The sequence below is a fragment of the Gorilla gorilla genome, chromosome 19 (assembly GCF_029281585.2).
Source record: "Gorilla gorilla gorilla isolate KB3781 chromosome 19, NHGRI_mGorGor1-v2.1_pri, whole genome shotgun sequence".
Lineage (NCBI taxonomy): Eukaryota > Metazoa > Chordata > Mammalia > Primates > Hominidae > Gorilla > Gorilla gorilla.
This window is the reverse complement of record NC_073243.2, coordinates 94,469,870-94,487,365: the sequence shown is the minus strand read 5'-3', so window position 1 is coordinate 94,487,365 and position 17,496 is coordinate 94,469,870. Positions and strand designations below refer to the sequence as shown.

The 17,496-nt window shown below is 49.1% G+C and overlaps 3 protein-coding genes across 3 annotated transcripts; all 3 read right to left on the bottom strand.

The window, feature by feature from the left end:
* Window positions 1–7,272: 7,272 nt before the first annotated feature.
* LOC129527868 (TATA-box-binding protein-associated factor 11-like protein 5) lies at window positions 7,273–10,498 on the bottom strand. Its single transcript, XM_063700482.1, has 3 exons — window positions 10,470–10,498; window positions 8,233–8,311; window positions 7,273–7,873 (listed from the first exon to the last, which is right to left on the bottom strand). Exons 1-3 carry the CDS (start codon window positions 10,496–10,498, stop codon window positions 7,283–7,285), a joined length of 699 nt encoding a protein of 232 aa, XP_063556552.1. The 3' UTR covers window positions 7,273–7,282.
* A 205-nt stretch (window positions 10,499–10,703) lies between these two features.
* LOC134757563 (TATA-box-binding protein-associated factor 11-like protein 5) lies at window positions 10,704–13,929 on the bottom strand. The gene is made up of 3 exons (XM_063700481.1): window positions 13,901–13,929; window positions 11,664–11,742; window positions 10,704–11,304 (listed from the first exon to the last, which is right to left on the bottom strand). The coding sequence occupies exons 1-3, from the start codon at window positions 13,927–13,929 to the stop codon at window positions 10,714–10,716; spliced, it is 699 nt and encodes a 232-aa protein (XP_063556551.1). The 3' UTR covers window positions 10,704–10,713.
* Window positions 13,930–14,134: 205 nt separating this feature from the next.
* On the bottom strand, window positions 14,135–17,359 carry LOC129527866 (TATA-box-binding protein-associated factor 11-like protein 5). The gene is made up of 3 exons (XM_063700480.1): window positions 17,331–17,359; window positions 15,095–15,173; window positions 14,135–14,735 (listed from the first exon to the last, which is right to left on the bottom strand). Exons 1-3 carry the CDS (start codon window positions 17,357–17,359, stop codon window positions 14,145–14,147), a joined length of 699 nt encoding a protein of 232 aa, XP_063556550.1. The 3' UTR covers window positions 14,135–14,144.
* Window positions 17,360–17,496: the final 137 nt, after the last annotated feature.

Sequence of the window (17,496 nt, the reverse complement as noted above, 5' to 3'; positions counted from 1 at the left end):
ACATTTCTGCAAGCTCCAATTACTGGAACCCAGACATAAGCATACAAGCTGAGACACAGCTACACCAGGCTTCAGCAGGAAACCCTACAGATCTCCTGGGAAGGGCTTCTTCCCTCTCTGAATGCAGCTACCTGTCCACGGGATGCTCTAGGCCCAGGCACCTTGATTCCTCCTACCGGAAAGACATAGAAAAACGCCTCCACATCCCGCTAAAACGCCCAAACATTTAGCCAAGGCTCCTATGAAACGATCTGCTGTCTTCATCCAGGTAAGGGCAACTTCACACTTTAAGACACTAAGATCGTGGGTAAATCCAGGTGGGACTGGGATGCGGGAGCTCCAGCAAACACACTCCTGTCATTGGAAGATGAACGCGGTACCTATTCCTGCACACGCAGACCCTGCCCTCTGGCCTTGGGCCTAGAACATGATTCTTTTGCAGTTGCTGTTGGGGAAGAGGCCCTTGGGCTTTAACCTGCGAACGGCCTCCCTTAAATGCTTGGGCTGCAGCGGGGGCGTCTCTCCCCACATCTCACACACGTCCAGGGCCTCTTCCACCACCTCCCCAACAAAGACCTTGGCTATTCCAGCCATGGCAATGGCCGCGTTCTCAGACACCGAACTGCCAGTGATAGCCCGCATCAGACCCGCAATGCGTGCTCTTGGGAAAGCTGACCGGCGACACACTTCGTAGCGGGACAGCTGCTCCTCAGACATGGCAGACAGCAGGGTTGTCATCCTCTGAGCCTCCTCTGCATCCACGGTGGGCTTCCTCTCCTTCTTGCCTTTCGTATGTGTTTTCCGTCTTTTGGCTGCGGGAGGAGCTGAGGCTGAGGCCTCATTGTCACCTTCTGTGAGGTCCATGACATCCTCACTCCTGAGCTCACCTTCCTGATCCCTGGGTTCTTCCAAGTTCCCATCTAGGTCCTCAGGGATTCCATCCTTCTTGCTGCCCTTCAGACCTCGGGGCATGGCGAGCATCTCAGCAGACACACCTGTTTGCCTGCCGGTCTCCACGGGTGAGATTCAAGTCCGCTCCGTGACAGCAGCTGTACAGGCAGAAGTTCCGGCTGGGGTGGTTTGATTATGGATCTGCGAGGAGAACCTTTCAAAGATCTTAGCTGCTGTGTCTCTGCCGAGCCAGTTTCGCCGTAACCGGACACAGCTCCCGGCCTCCCCTTCCCACACACAAACACACACACACTGAATTCTCTCACTTCCACAATGGGAAGAAACTTGTGGAAGGAGAGTATGTCAGTTTTAGGTCAATGCAGAACGAATTCTCACCAATTTTGGATGTTTAAAACAAACACCAGCTCACCGGTCAGAAGTTCTGCTAGGCCAAGTGACTGCCTCCCGCTCAGAGTCACACGAGGGACCTCCAGGATGGGTCTGGCTGTGTGGTCGTTGCCTCCACCTGAGAAGGGTCTGGCTTCGATCTGATTCGAGCTGGTGGCAGAATTCAACAATGCCTTAGGGTTGTGAGCCCCAGGCCCACTTGTTTGTTCTGCCTGCTGCCGTGAGGATGCTCTCGGCTCCTGCCAGGTCCGGGCTGTGAGGCTCCCTGGGTGTGCACAGCCAGTGCTGGGGAATCTCCCACAGGGGAGCGTAATCACAGGGGGGTTCAGTCCTCCCTTGTGAAGGGCTCAGATGATTGGATTAGACCCAGCCCTTAGCAGCCGTTGGTTCAGGATATCCCTAATCTAATCAGGAAGTTGGGCGGGCACATCAATTCCTGCTTCCGCCCACACCCAAGGGAGGGGCAGACACGGGGCGAGTGTCTGAGGGGCGGGAAGTGCAGGGGGCATTTCAGAATTCAGTCTTCTTCACAGAATCGCAAAGTTCACATTTCACAACAATAAAGAAACTATTTACAGTACAAATGAGACATTTTATGAAGTTGAGCATTAGAAAACTTCGATGTCTGAGGAAAAAACTCTCTAACGCACAGGGAAACAAGCGGTCTATCAAATACTCTGAAAATAAAATGGGCTGGGTGAGGGAAACGTGAAAATATTATTTCAATTTTATTTTACGTCATTTTAGTTTAGTTTAGTTTAGTTTAGTTTATTTGTTTATTTTTGAGACGGAGTCTCGCTCTGTCCCCCAGGCCGGATTACAGTGGCCTGATCTCAGCCCACTGCAGCCTCGGCATCCTAGGCTCAACGGATTCTCCTGCCTCAGCCTCCAGAGCAGCTGGGACTAAATGTGCGCGCTACCACGACAGGCGAACTTTTGTAGTTTTTCAAGTAGAGACGAGGTTTCACCATTTTGGCCAGGCTGGTCTTGAACTGCTGACTTCAGGTGATCTGCCCCACTTTGGCTTCCCAAAGTGAAGGGACTATAGGCGCGAGCCACCGCGCCCAGACTATCATAGTTTCACACTGAAGCCTGAAGCTGCTCTGCCTTAGGATTTTTCCCGAGTTTTACTTTCCTGTCGGGATGAGTTGCTAGTTCATATTTTCTGTTGGATCTTTTAGAAAGGCATTACTGATGAGATTATGGCTTTCTCACAAGAAATACTACTTTGGCGAAACTCTACTGAAATTATCAGTACCTTAAGTCTCCAATACTTATCAAGTACAATAGTTGAACATGGCATGGTAGCTGAAAGTGTGAGAGGCAGAATTTGGCAGACTCCATGTTTTTCCATTTCGATGGTTTCAGGTTTTTTGGTTTCAGCCAAACTAAAGAATGTCCTCACGAGCTGTCAATTCACAGGTCACCACAGACAATTTTTGAAACTGAATCACGGTGTAATTTTTGGCGTATGATCTGTGAGCTGTGCTGGGAAGGTTCACGCTGATTCCGTAATAAATCTCGGGTTTTGACTCTATAGCGAAAAATTACTCTTTTCCATCATGAAGGTAAAGCAGAGTATGTACAAGTAGGGTGTGGAATAACCTTGTCACCCGTGACGAACCGACTTGGTCCAATACTTTAAGGACTTCTCCAATGTCTCCGTACTCAGGTTTGATTTTCTGAGTGGATCATCGGTAGAATGAATAAAATCAAGAATCCTCTAAGGCAATGTTGGGAACTAAATTTCGGTGTCTCCGGAAGCACTGGAAAAATCACCATGTGTAGCGAAAGTGAAGTATCAATAGGCTCTCTCTGTGTCCTTTAAACCGCCCGTATGATCGTTACAAATGGCGGCTTGAGGAAAGGTGGTTTTGGAATTGGTTTCTCTCTAGTCTTACGTGACGTGTCTATACTATATTGCATCATAATACAGGAAAGGGTCACCTGCTGACATAAAGCACAGCAGGCAGGAATAGAAGGGTCAACTTAGGGGGAAAAAAAAAGTGCTTTGTGATTTCACTTTGATGTCTGCAGTTTGGAAAACAGTTGAACAGCTTAACTGTTTTCGTGATGACTCGCAAAAATACATGTGAGCATTGAAAATGTACAGAAGAACAACAATCGGGGAAACATTTCTGCAAGCTCCAATTACTGGAACCCAGACATAAGCATACAAGCTGAGACACAGCTACACCAGGCTTCAGCAGGAAACCCTACAGATCTCCTGGGAAGGGCTTCTTCCCTCTCTGAATGCAGCTACCTGTCCACGGGATGCTCTAGGCCCAGGCACCTTGATTCCTCCTACCGGAAAGACATAGAAAAACGCCTCCACATCCCGCTAAAACGCCCAAACATTTAGCCAAGGCTCCTATGAAACGATCTGCTGTCTTCATCCAGGTAAGGGCAACTTCACACTTTAAGACACTAAGATCGTGGGTAAATCCAGGTGGGACTGGGATGCGGGAGCTCCAGCAAACACACTCCTGTCATTGGAAGATGAACGCGGTACCTATTCCTGCACACGCAGACCCTGCCCTCTGGCCTTGGGCCTAGAACATGATTCTTTTGCAGTTGCTGTTGGGGAAGAGGCCCTTGGGCTTTAACCTGCGAACGGCCTCCCTTAAATGCTTGGGCTGCAGCGGGGGCGTCTCTCCCCACATCTCACACACGTCCAGGGCCTCTTCCACCACCTCCCCAACAAAGACCTTGGCTATTCCAGCCATGGCAATGGCCGCGTTCTCAGACACCGAACTGCCAGTGATAGCCCGCATCAGACCCGCAATGCGTGCTCTTGGGAAAGCTGACCGGCGACACACTTCGTAGCGGGACAGCTGCTCCTCAGACATGGCAGACAGCAGGGTTGTCATCCTCTGAGCCTCCTCTGCATCCACGGTGGGCTTCCTCTCCTTCTTGCCTTTCGTATGTGTTTTCCGTCTTTTGGCTGCGGGAGGAGCTGAGGCTGAGGCCTCATTGTCACCTTCTGTGAGGTCCATGACATCCTCACTCCTGAGCTCACCTTCCTGATCCCTGGGTTCTTCCAAGTTCCCATCTAGGTCCTCAGGGATTCCATCCTTCTTGCTGCCCTTCAGACCTCGGGGCATGGCGAGCATCTCAGCAGACACACCTGTTTGCCTGCCGGTCTCCACGGGTGAGATTCAAGTCCGCTCCGTGACAGCAGCTGTACAGGCAGAAGTTCCGGCTGGGGTGGTTTGATTATGGATCTGCGAGGAGAACCTTTCAAAGATCTTAGCTGCTGTGTCTCTGCCGAGCCAGTTTCGCCGTAACCGGACACAGCTCCCGGCCTCCCCTTCCCACACACAAACACACACACACTGAATTCTCTCACTTCCACAATGGGAAGAAACTTGTGGAAGGAGAGTATGTCAGTTTTAGGTCAATGCAGAACGAATTCTCACCAATTTTGGATGTTTAAAACAAACACCAGCTCACCGGTCAGAAGTTCTGCTAGGCCAAGTGACTGCCTCCCGCTCAGAGTCACACGAGGGACCTCCAGGATGGGTCTGGCTGTGTGGTCGTTGCCTCCACCTGAGAAGGGTCTGGCTTCGATCTGATTCGAGCTGGTGGCAGAATTCAACAATGCCTTAGGGTTGTGAGCCCCAGGCCCACTTGTTTGTTCTGCCTGCTGCCGTGAGGATGCTCTCGGCTCCTGCCAGGTCCGGGCTGTGAGGCTCCCTGGGTGTGCACAGCCAGTGCTGGGGAATCTCCCACAGGGGAGCGTAATCACACGGGGGTTCAGTCCTCCCTTGTGAAGGGCTCAGATGATTGGATTAGACCCAGCCCTTAGCAGCCGTTGGTTCAGGATATCCCTAATCTAATCAGGAAGTTGGGCGGGCACATCAATTCCTGCTTCCGCCCACACCCAAGGGAGGGGCAGACACGGGGCGAGTGTCTGAGGGGCGGGAAGTGCAGGGGGCATTTCAGAATTCAGTCTTCTTCACAGAATCGCAAAGTTCACATTTCACAACAATAAAGAAACTATTTACAGTACAAATGAGACATTTTATGAAGTTGAGCATTAGAAAACTTCGATGTCTGAGGAAAAAACTCTCTAACGCACAGGGAAACAAGCGGTCTATCAAATACTCTGAAAATAAAATGGGCTGGGTGAGGGAAACGTGAAAATATTATTTCAATTTTATTTTACGTCATTTTAGTTTAGTTTAGTTTAGTTTAGTTTATTTGTTTATTTTTGAGACGGAGTCTCGCTCTGTCCCCCAGGCCGGATTACAGTGGCCTGATCTCAGCCCACTGCAGCCTCGGCATCCTAGGCTCAACGGATTCTCCTGCCTCAGCCTCCAGAGCAGCTGGGACTAAATGTGCGCGCTACCACGACAGGCGAACTTTTGTAGTTTTTCAAGTAGAGACGAGGTTTCACCATTTTGGCCAGGCTGGTCTTGAACTGCTGACTTCAGGTGATCTGCCCCACTTTGGCTTCCCAAAGTGAAGGGACTATAGGCGCGAGCCACCGCGCCCAGACTATCATAGTTTCACACTGAAGCCTGAAGCTGCTCTGCCTTAGGATTTTTCCCGAGTTTTACTTTCCTGTCAGGATGAGTTGCTAGTTCATATTTTCTGTTGGATCTTTTAGAAAGGCATTACTGATGAGATTATGACTTTCTCACAAGAAATACTACTTTGGCGAAACTCTACTGAAATTATCAGTACCTTAAGTCTCCAATACTTATCAAGTACAATAGTTGAACATGGCATGGTAGCTGAAAGTGTGAGAGGCAGAATTTGGCAGACTCCATGTTTTTCCATTTCGATGGTTTCAGGTTTTTTGGTTTCAGCCAAACTAAAGAATGTCCTCACGAGCTGTCAATTCACAGGTCACCACAGACAATTTTTGAAACTGAATCACGGTGTAATTTTTGGCGTATGATCTGTGAGCTGTGCTGGGAAGGTTCACGCTGATTCCGTAATAAATCTCGGGTTTTGACTCTATAGCGAAAAATTACTCTTTTCCATCATGAAGGTAAAGCAGAGTATGTACAAGTAGGGTGTGGAATAACCTTGTCACCCGTGACGAACCGACTTGGTCCAATACTTTAAGGACTTCTCCAATGTCTCCGTACTCAGGTTTGATTTTCTGAGTGGATCATCGGTAGAATGAATAAAATCAAGAATCCTCTAAGGCAATGTTGGGAACTAAATTTCGGTGTCTCCGGAAGCACTGGAAAAATCACCATGTGTAGCGAAAGTGAAGTATCAATAGGCTCTCTCTGTGTCCTTTAAACCGCCCGTATGATCGTTACAAATGGCGGCTTGAGGAAAGGTGGTTTTGGAATTGGTTTCTCTCTAGTCTTACGTGACGTGTCTATACTATATTGCATCATAATACAGGAAAGGGTCACCTGCTGACATAAAGCACAGCAGGCAGGAATAGAAGGGTCAACTTAGGGGGAAAAAAAAAGTGCTTTGTGATTTCACTTTGATGTCTGCAGTTTGGAAAACAGTTGAACAGCTTAACTGTTTTCGTGATGACTCGCAAAAATACATGTGAGCATTGAAAATGTACAGAAGAACAACAATCGGGGAAACATTTCTGCAAGCTCCAATTACTGGAACCCAGACATAAGCATACAAGCTGAGACACAGCTACACCAGGCTTCAGCAGGAAACCCTACAGATCTCCTGGGAAGGGCTTCTTCCCTCTCTGAATGCAGCTACCTGTCCACGGGATGCTCTAGGCCCAGGCACCTTGATTCCTCCTACCGGAAAGACATAGAAAAACGCCTCCACATCCCGCTAAAACGCCCAAACATTTAGCCAAGGCTCCTATGAAACGATCTGCTGTCTTCATCCAGGTAAGGGCAACTTCACACTTTAAGACACTAAGATCGTGGGTAAATCCAGGTGGGACTGGGATGCGGGAGCTCCAGCAAACACACTCCTGTCATTGGAAGATGAACGCGGTACCTATTCCTGCACACGCAGACCCTGCCCTCTGGCCTTGGGCCTAGAACATGATTCTTTTGCAGTTGCTGTTGGGGAAGAGGCCCTTGGGCTTTAACCTGCGAACGGCCTCCCTTAAATGCTTGGGCTGCAGCGGGGGCGTCTCTCCCCACATCTCACACACGTCCAGGGCCTCTTCCACCACCTCCCCAACAAAGACCTTGGCTATTCCAGCCATGGCAATGGCCGCGTTCTCAGACACCGAACTGCCAGTGATAGCCCGCATCAGACCCGCAATGCGTGCTCTTGGGAAAGCTGACCGGCGACACACTTCGTAGCGGGACAGCTGCTCCTCAGACATGGCAGACAGCAGGGTTGTCATCCTCTGAGCCTCCTCTGCATCCACGGTGGGCTTCCTCTCCTTCTTGCCTTTCGTATGTGTTTTCCGTCTTTTGGCTGCGGGAGGAGCTGAGGCTGAGGCCTCATTGTCACCTTCTGTGAGGTCCATGACATCCTCACTCCTGAGCTCACCTTCCTGATCCCTGGGTTCTTCCAAGTTCCCATCTAGGTCCTCAGGGATTCCATCCTTCTTGCTGCCCTTCAGACCTCGGGGCATGGCGAGCATCTCAGCAGACACACCTGTTTGCCTGCCGGTCTCCACGGGTGAGATTCAAGTCCGCTCCGTGACAGCAGCTGTACAGGCAGAAGTTCCGGCTGGGGTGGTTTGATTATGGATCTGCGAGGAGAACCTTTCAAAGATCTTAGCTGCTGTGTCTCTGCCGAGCCAGTTTCGCCGTAACCGGACACAGCTCCCGGCCTCCCCTTCCCACACACAAACACACACACACTGAATTCTCTCACTTCCACAATGGGAAGAAACTTGTGGAAGGAGAGTATGTCAGTTTTAGGTCAATGCAGAACGAATTCTCACCAATTTTGGATGTTTAAAACAAACACCAGCTCACCGGTCAGAAGTTCTGCTAGGCCAAGTGACTGCCTCCCGCTCAGAGTCACACGAGGGACCTCCAGGATGGGTCTGGCTGTGTGGTCGTTGCCTCCACCTGAGAAGGGTCTGGCTTCGATCTGATTCGAGCTGGTGGCAGAATTCAACAATGCCTTAGGGTTGTGAGCCCCAGGCCCACTTGTTTGTTCTGCCTGCTGCCGTGAGGATGCTCTCGGCTCCTGCCAGGTCCGGGCTGTGAGGCTCCCTGGGTGTGCACAGCCAGTGCTGGGGAATCTCCCACAGGGGAGCGTAATCACACGGGGGTTCAGTCCTCCCTTGTGAAGGGCTCAGATGATTGGATTAGACCCAGCCCTTAGCAGCCGTTGGTTCAGGATATCCCTAATCTAATCAGGAAGTTGGGCGGGCACATCAATTCCTGCTTCCGCCCACACCCAAGGGAGGGGCAGACACGGGGCGAGTGTCTGAGGGGCGGGAAGTGCAGGGGGCATTTCAGAATTCAGTCTTCTTCACAGAATCGCAAAGTTCACATTTCACAACAATAAAGAAACTATTTACAGTACAAATGAGACATTTTATGAAGTTGAGCATTAGAAAACTTCGATGTCTGAGGAAAAAACTCTCTAACGCACAGGGAAACAAGCGGTCTATCAAATACTCTGAAAATAAAATGGGCTGGGTGAGGGAAACGTGAAAATATTATTTCAATTTTATTTTACGTCATTTTAGTTTAGTTTAGTTTAGTTTAGTTTATTTGTTTATTTTTGAGACGGAGTCTCGCTCTGTCCCCCAGGCCGGATTACAGTGGCCTGATCTCAGCCCACTGCAGCCTCGGCATCCTAGGCTCAACGGATTCTCCTGCCTCAGCCTCCAGAGCAGCTGGGACTAAATGTGCGCGCTACCACGACAGGCGAACTTTTGTAGTTTTTCAAGTAGAGACGAGGTTTCACCATTTTGGCCAGGCTGGTCTTGAACTGCTGACTTCAGGTGATCTGCCCCACTTTGGCTTCCCAAAGTGAAGGGACTATAGGCGCGAGCCACCGCGCCCAGACTATCATAGTTTCACACTGAAGCCTGAAGCTGCTCTGCCTTAGGATTTTTCCCGAGTTTTACTTTCTTGTCGGGATGAGTTGCTAGTTCATATTTTCTGTTGGATCTTTTAGAAAGGCATTACTGATGAGATTATGGCTTTCTCACAAGAAATACTACTTTGGCGAAACTCTACTGAAATTATCAGTACCTTAAGTCTCCAATACTTATCAAGTACAATAGTTGAACATGGCATGGTAGCTGAAAGTGTGAGAGGCAGAATTTGGCAGACTCCATGTTTTTCCATTTCGATGGTTTCAGGTTTTTTGGTTTCAGCCAAACTAAAGAATGTCCTCACGAGCTGTCAATTCACAGGTCACCACAGACAATTTTTGAAACTGAATCACGGTGTAATTTTTGGCGTATGATCTGTGAGCTGTGCTGGGAAGGTTCACGCTGATTCCGTAATAAATCTCGGGTTTTGACTCTATAGCGAAAAATTACCCTTTTCCATCATGAAGGTAAAGCAGAGTATGTACAAGTAGGGTGTGGAATAACCTTGTCACCCGTGACGAACCGACTTGGTCCAATACTTTAAGGACTTCTCCAATGTCTCCGTACTCAGGTTTGATTTTCTGAGTGGATCATCGGTAGAATGAATAAAATCAAGAATCCTCTAAGGCAATGTTGGGAACTAAATTTCGGTGTCTCCGGAAGCACTGGAAAAATCACCATGTGTAGCGAAAGTGAAGTATCAATAGGCTCTCTCTGTGTCCTTTAAACCGCCCGTATGATCGTTACAAATGGCGGCTTGAGGAAAGGTGGTTTTGGAACTGGTTTCTCTCTAGTCTTACGTGACGTGTCTATACTATATTGCATCATAATACAGGAAAGGGTCACCTGCTGACATAAAGCACAGCAGGCAGGAATAGAAGGGTCAACTTAGGGGGAAAAAAAAAGTGCTTTGTGATTTCACTTTGATGTCTGCAGTTTGGAAAACAGTTGAACAGCTTAACTGTTTTCGTGATGACTCGCAAAAATACATGTGAGCATTGAAAATGTACAGAAGAACAACAATCGGGGAAACATTTCTGCAAGCTCCAATTACTGGAACCCAGACATAAGCATACAAGCTGAGACACAGCTACACCAGGCTTCAGCAGGAAACCCTACAGATCTCCTGGGAAGGGCTTCTTCCCTCTCTGAATGCAGCTACCTGTCCACGGGATGCTCTAGGCCCAGGCACCTTGATTCCTCCTACCGGAAAGACATAGAAAAACGCCTCCACATCCCGCTAAAACGCCCAAACATTTAGCCAAGGCTCCTATGAAACGATCTGCTGTCTTCATCCAGGTAAGGGCAACTTCACACTTTAAGACACTAAGATCGTGGGTAAATCCAGGTGGGACTGGGATGCGGGAGCTCCAGCAAACACACTCCTGTCATTGGAAGATGAACGCGGTACCTATTCCTGCACACGCAGACCCTGCCCTCTGGCCTTGGGCCTAGAACATGATTCTTTTGCAGTTGCTGTTGGGGAAGAGGCCCTTGGGCTTTAACCTGCGAACGGCCTCCCTTAAATGCTTGGGCTGCAGCGGGGGCGTCTCTCCCCACATCTCACACACGTCCAGGGCCTCTTCCACCACCTCCCCAACAAAGACCTTGGCTATTCCAGCCATGGCAATGGCCGCGTTCTCAGACACCGAACTGCCAGTGATAGCCCGCATCAGACCCGCAATGCGTGCTCTTGGGAAAGCTGACCGGCGACACACTTCGTAGCGGGACAGCTGCTCCTCAGACATGGCAGACAGCAGGGTTGTCATCCTCTGAGCCTCCTCTGCATCCACGGTGGGCTTCCTCTCCTTCTTGCCTTTCGTATGTGTTTTCCGTCTTTTGGCTGCGGGAGGAGCTGAGGCTGAGGCCTCATTGTCACCTTCTGTGAGGTCCATGACATCCTCACTCCTGAGCTCACCTTCCTGATCCCTGGGTTCTTCCAAGTTCCCATCTAGGTCCTCAGGGATTCCATCCTTCTTGCTGCCCTTCAGACCTCGGGGCATGGCGAGCATCTCAGCAGACACACCTGTTTGCCTGCCGGTCTCCACGGGTGAGATTCAAGTCCGCTCCGTGACAGCAGCTGTACAGGCAGAAGTTCCGGCTGGGGTGGTTTGATTATGGATCTGCGAGGAGAACCTTTCAAAGATCTTAGCTGCTGTGTCTCTGCCGAGCCAGTTTCGCCGTAACCGGACACAGCTCCCGGCCTCCCCTTCCCACACACAAACACACACACACTGAATTCTCTCACTTCCACAATGGGAAGAAACTTGTGGAAGGAGAGTATGTCAGTTTTAGGTCAATGCAGAACGAATTCTCACCAATTTTGGATGTTTAAAACAAACACCAGCTCACCGGTCAGAAGTTCTGCTAGGCCAAGTGACTGCCTCCCGCTCAGAGTCACACGAGGGACCTCCAGGATGGGTCTGGCTGTGTGGTCGTTGCCTCCACCTGAGAAGGGTCTGGCTTCGATCTGATTCGAGCTGGTGGCAGAATTCAACAATGCCTTAGGGTTGTGAGCCCCAGGCCCACTTGTTTGTTCTGCCTGCTGCCGTGAGGATGCTCTCGGCTCCTGCCAGGTCCGGGCTGTGAGGCTCCCTGGGTGTGCACAGCCAGTGCTGGGGAATCTCCCACAGGGGAGCGTAATCACACGGGGGTTCAGTCCTCCCTTGTGAAGGGCTCAGATGATTGGATTAGACCCAGCCCTTAGCAGCCGTTGGTTCAGGATATCCCTAATCTAATCAGGAAGTTGGGCGGGCACATCAATTCCTGCTTCCGCCCACACCCAAGGGAGGGGCAGACACGGGGCGAGTGTCTGAGGGGCGGGAAGTGCAGGGGGCATTTCAGAATTCAGTCTTCTTCACAGAATCGCAAAGTTCACATTTCACAACAATAAAGAAACTATTTACAGTACAAATGAGACATTTTATGAAGTTGAGCATTAGAAAACTTCGATGTCTGAGGAAAAAACTCTCTAACGCACAGGGAAACAAGCGGTCTATCAAATACTCTGAAAATAAAATGGGCTGGGTGAGGGAAACGTGAAAATATTATTTCAATTTTATTTTACGTCATTTTAGTTTAGTTTAGTTTAGTTTAGTTTATTTGTTTATTTTTGAGACGGAGTCTCGCTCTGTCCCCCAGGCCGGATTACAGTGGCCTGATCTCAGCCCACTGCAGCCTCGGCATCCTAGGCTCAACGGATTCTCCTGCCTCAGCCTCCAGAGCAGCTGGGACTAAATGTGCGCGCTACCACGACAGGCGAACTTTTGTAGTTTTTCAAGTAGAGACGAGGTTTCACCATTTTGGCCAGGCTGGTCTTGAACTGCTGACTTCAGGTGATCTGCCCCACTTTGGCTTCCCAAAGTGAAGGGACTATAGGCGCGAGCCACCGCGCCCAGACTATCATAGTTTCACACTGAAGCCTGAAGCTGCTCTGCCTTAGGATTTTTCCCGAGTTTTACTTTCTTGTCGGGATGAGTTGCTAGTTCATATTTTCTGTTGGATCTTTTAGAAAGGCATTACGGATGAGATTATGGCTTTCTCACAAGAAATACTACTTTGGCGAAACTCTACTGAAATTATCAGTACCTTAAGTCTCCAATACTTATCAAGTACAATAGTTGAACATGGCATGGTAGCTGAAAGTGTGAGAGGCAGAATTTGGCAGACTCCATGTTTTTCCATTTCGATGGTTTCAGGTTTTTTGGTTTCAGCCAAACTAAAGAATGTCCTCACGAGCTGTCAATTCACAGGTCACCACAGACAATTTTTGAAACTGAATCACGGTGTAATTTTTGGCGTATGATCTGTGAGCTGTGCTGGGAAGGTTCACGCTGATTCCGTAATAAATCTCGGGTTTTGACTCTATAGCGAAAAATTACTCTTTTCCATCATGAAGGTAAAGCAGAGTATGTACAAGTAGGGTGTGGAATAACCTTGTCACCCGTGACGAACCGACTTGGTCCAATACTTTAAGGACTTCTCCAATGTCTCCGTACTCAGGTTTGATTTTCTGAGTGGATCATCGGTAGAATGAATAAAATCAAGAATCCTCTAAGGCAATGTTGGGAACTAAATTTCGGTGTCTCCGGAAGCACTGGAAAAATCACCATGTGTAGCGAAAGTGAAGTATCAATAGGCTCTCTCTGTGTCCTTTAAACCGCCCGTATGATCGTTACAAATGGCGGCTTGAGGAAAGGTGGTTTTGGAATTGGTTTCTCTCTAGTCTTACGTGACGTGTCTATACTATATTGCATCATAATACAGGAAAGGGTCACCTGCTGACATAAAGCACAGCAGGCAGGAATAGAAGGGTCAACTTAGGGGGAAAAAAAAAGTGCTTTGTGATTTCACTTTGATGTCTGCAGTTTGGAAAACAGTTGAACAGCTTAACTGTTTTCGTGATGACTCGCAAAAATACATGTGAGCATTGAAAATGTACAGAAGAACAACAATCGGGGAAACATTTCTGCAAGCTCCAATTACTGGAACCCAGACATAAGCATACAAGCTGAGACACAGCTACACCAGGCTTCAGCAGGAAACCCTACAGATCTCCTGGGAAGGGCTTCTTCCCTCTCTGAATGCAGCTACCTGTCCACGGGATGCTCTAGGCCCAGGCACCTTGATTCCTCCTACCGGAAAGACATAGAAAAACGCCTCCACATCCCGCTAAAACGCCCAAACATTTAGCCAAGGCTCCTATGAAACGATCTGCTGTCTTCATCCAGGTAAGGGCAACTTCACACTTTAAGACACTAAGATCGTGGGTAAATCCAGGTGGGACTGAGATGCGGGAGCTCCAGCAAACACACTCCTGTCATTGGAAGATGAACGCGGTACCTATTCCTGCACACGCAGACCCTGCCCTCTGGCCTTGGGCCTAGAACATGATTCTTTTGCAGTTGCTGTTGGGGAAGAGGCCCTTGGGCTTTAACCTGCGAACGGCCTCCCTTAAATGCTTGGGCTGCAGCGGGGGCGTCTCTCCCCACATCTCACACACGTCCAGGGCCTCTTCCACCACCTCCCCAACAAAGACCTTGGCTATTCCAGCCATGGCAATGGCCGCGTTCTCAGACACCGAACTGCCAGTGATAGCCCGCATCAGACCCGCAATGCGTGCTCTTGGGAAAGCTGACCGGCGACACACTTCGTAGCGGGACAGCTGCTCCTCAGACATGGCAGACAGCAGGGTTGTCATCCTCTGAGCCTCCTCTGCATCCACGGTGGGCTTCCTCTCCTTCTTGCCTTTCGTATGTGTTTTCCGTCTTTTGGCTGCGGGAGGAGCTGAGGCTGAGGCCTCATTGTCACCTTCTGTGAGGTCCATGACATCCTCACTCCTGAGCTCACCTTCCTGATCCCTGGGTTCTTCCAAGTTCCCATCTAGGTCCTCAGGGATTCCATCCTTCTTGCTGCCCTTCAGACCTCGGGGCATGGCGAGCATCTCAGCAGACACACCTGTTTGCCTGCCGGTCTCCACGGGTGAGATTCAAGTCCGCTCCGTGACAGCAGCTGTACAGGCAGAAGTTCCGGCTGGGGTGGTTTGATTATGGATCTGCGAGGAGAACCTTTCAAAGATCTTAGCTGCTGTGTCTCTGCCGAGCCAGTTTCGCCGTAACCGGACACAGCTCCCGGCCTCCCCTTCCCACACACAAACACACACACACTGAATTCTCTCACTTCCACAATGGGAAGAAACTTGTGGAAGGAGAGTATGTCAGTTTTAGGTCAATGCAGAACGAATTCTCACCAATTTTGGATGTTTAAAACAAACACCAGCTCACCGGTCAGAAGTTCTGCTAGGCCAAGTGACTGCCTCCCGCTCAGAGTCACACGAGGGACCTCCAGGATGGGTCTGGCTGTGTGGTCGTTGCCTCCACCTGAGAAGGGTCTGGCTTCGATCTGATTCGAGCTGGTGGCAGAATTCAACAATGCCTTAGGGTTGTGAGCCCCAGGCCCACTTGTTTGTTCTGCCTGCTGCCGTGAGGATGCTCTCGGCTCCTGCCAGGTCCGGGCTGTGAGGCTCCCTGGGTGTGCACAGCCAGTGCTGGGGAATCTCCCACAGGGGAGCGTAATCACAGGGGGGTTCAGTCCTCCCTTGTGAAGGGCTCAGATGATTGGATTAGACCCAGCCCTTAGCAGCCGTTGGTTCAGGATATCCCTAATCTAATCAGGAAGTTGGGCGGGCACATCAATTCCTGCTTCCGCCCACACCCAAGGGAGGGGCAGACACGGGGCGAGTGTCTGAGGGGCGGGAAGTGCAGGGGGCATTTCAGAATTCAGTCTTCTTCACAGAATCGCAAAGTTCACATTTCACAACAATAAAGAAACTATTTACAGTACAAATGAGACATTTTATGAAGTTGAGCATTAGAAAACTTCGATGTCTGAGGAAAAAACTCTCTAACGCACAGGGAAACAAGCGGTCTATCAAATACTCTGAAAATAAAATGGGCTGGGTGAGGGAAACGTGAAAATATTATTTCAATTTTATTTTACGTCATTTTAGTTTAGTTTAGTTTAGTTTAGTTTATTTGTTTATTTTTGAGACGGAGTCTCGCTCTGTCCCCCAGGCCGGATTACAGTGGCCTGATCTCAGCCCACTGCAGCCTCGGCATCCTAGGCTCAACGGATTCTCCTGCCTCAGCCTCCAGAGCAGCTGGGACTAAATGTGCGCGCTACCACGACAGGCGAACTTTTGTAGTTTTTCAAGTAGAGACGAGGTTTCACCATTTTGGCCAGGCTGGTCTTGAACTGCTGACTTCAGGTGATCTGCCCCACTTTGGCTTCCCAAAGTGAAGGGACTATAGGCGCGAGCCACCGCGCCCAGACTATCATAGTTTCACACTGAAGCCTGAAGCTGCTCTGCCTTAGGATTTTTCCCGAGTTTTACTTTCCTGTCGGGATGAGTTGCTAGTTCATATTTTCTGTTGGATCTTTTAGAAAGGCATTACGGATGAGATTATGGCTTTCTCACAAGAAATACTACTTTGGCGAAACTCTACTGAAATTATCAGTACCTTAAGTCTCCAATACTTATCAAGTACAATAGTTGAACATGGCATGGTAGCTGAAAGTGTGAGAGGCAGAATTTGGCAGACTCCATGTTTTTCCATTTCGATGGTTTCAGGTTTTTTGGTTTCAGCCAAACTAAAGAATGTCCTCACGAGCTGTCAATTCACAGGTCACCACAGACAATTTTTGAAACTGAATCACGGTGTAATTTTTGGCGTATGATCTGTGAGCTGTGCTGGGAAGGTTCACGCTGATTCCGTAATAAATCTCGGGTTTTGACTCTATAGCGAAAAATTACTCTTTTCCATCATGAAGGTAAAGCAGAGTATGTACAAGTAGGGTGTGGAATAACCTTGTCACCCGTGACGAACCGACTTGGTCCAATACTTTAAGGACTTCTCCAATGTCTCCGTACTCAGGTTTGATTTTCTGAGTGGATCATCGGTAGAATGAATAAAATCAAGAATCCTCTAAGGCAATGTTGGGAACTAAATTTCGGTGTCTCCGGAAGCACTGGAAAAATCACCATGTGTAGCGAAAGTGAAGTATCAATAGGCTCTCTCTGTGTCCTTTAAACCGCCCGTATGATCGTTACAAATGGCGGCTTGAGGAAAGGTGGTTTTGGAATTGGTTTCTCTCTAGTCTTACGTGACGTGTCTATACTATATTGCATCATAATACAGGAAAGGGTCACCTGCTGACATAAAGCACAGCAGGCAGGAATAGAAGGGTCAACTTAGGGGGAAAAAAAAGTGCTTTGTGATTTCACTTTGATGTCTGCAGTTTGGAAAACAGTTGAACAGCTTAACTGTTTTCGTGATGACTCGCAAAAATACATGTGAGCATTGAAAATGTACAGAAGAACAACAATCGGGGAAACATTTCTGCAAGCTCCAATTACTGGAACCCAGACATAAGCATACAAGCTGAGACACAGCTACACCAGGCTTCAGCAGGAAACCCTACAGATCTCCTGGGAAGGGCTTCTTCCCTCTCTGAATGCAGCTACCTGTCCACGGGATGCTCTAGGCCCAGGCACCTTGATTCCTCCTACCGGAAAGACATAGAAAAACGCCTCCACATCCCGCTAAAACGCCCAAACATTTAGCCAAGGCTCCTATGAAACGATCTGCTGTCTTCATCCAGGTAAGGGCAACTTCACACTTTAAGACACTAAGATCGTGGGTAAATCCAGGTGGGACTGAGATGCGGGAGCTCCA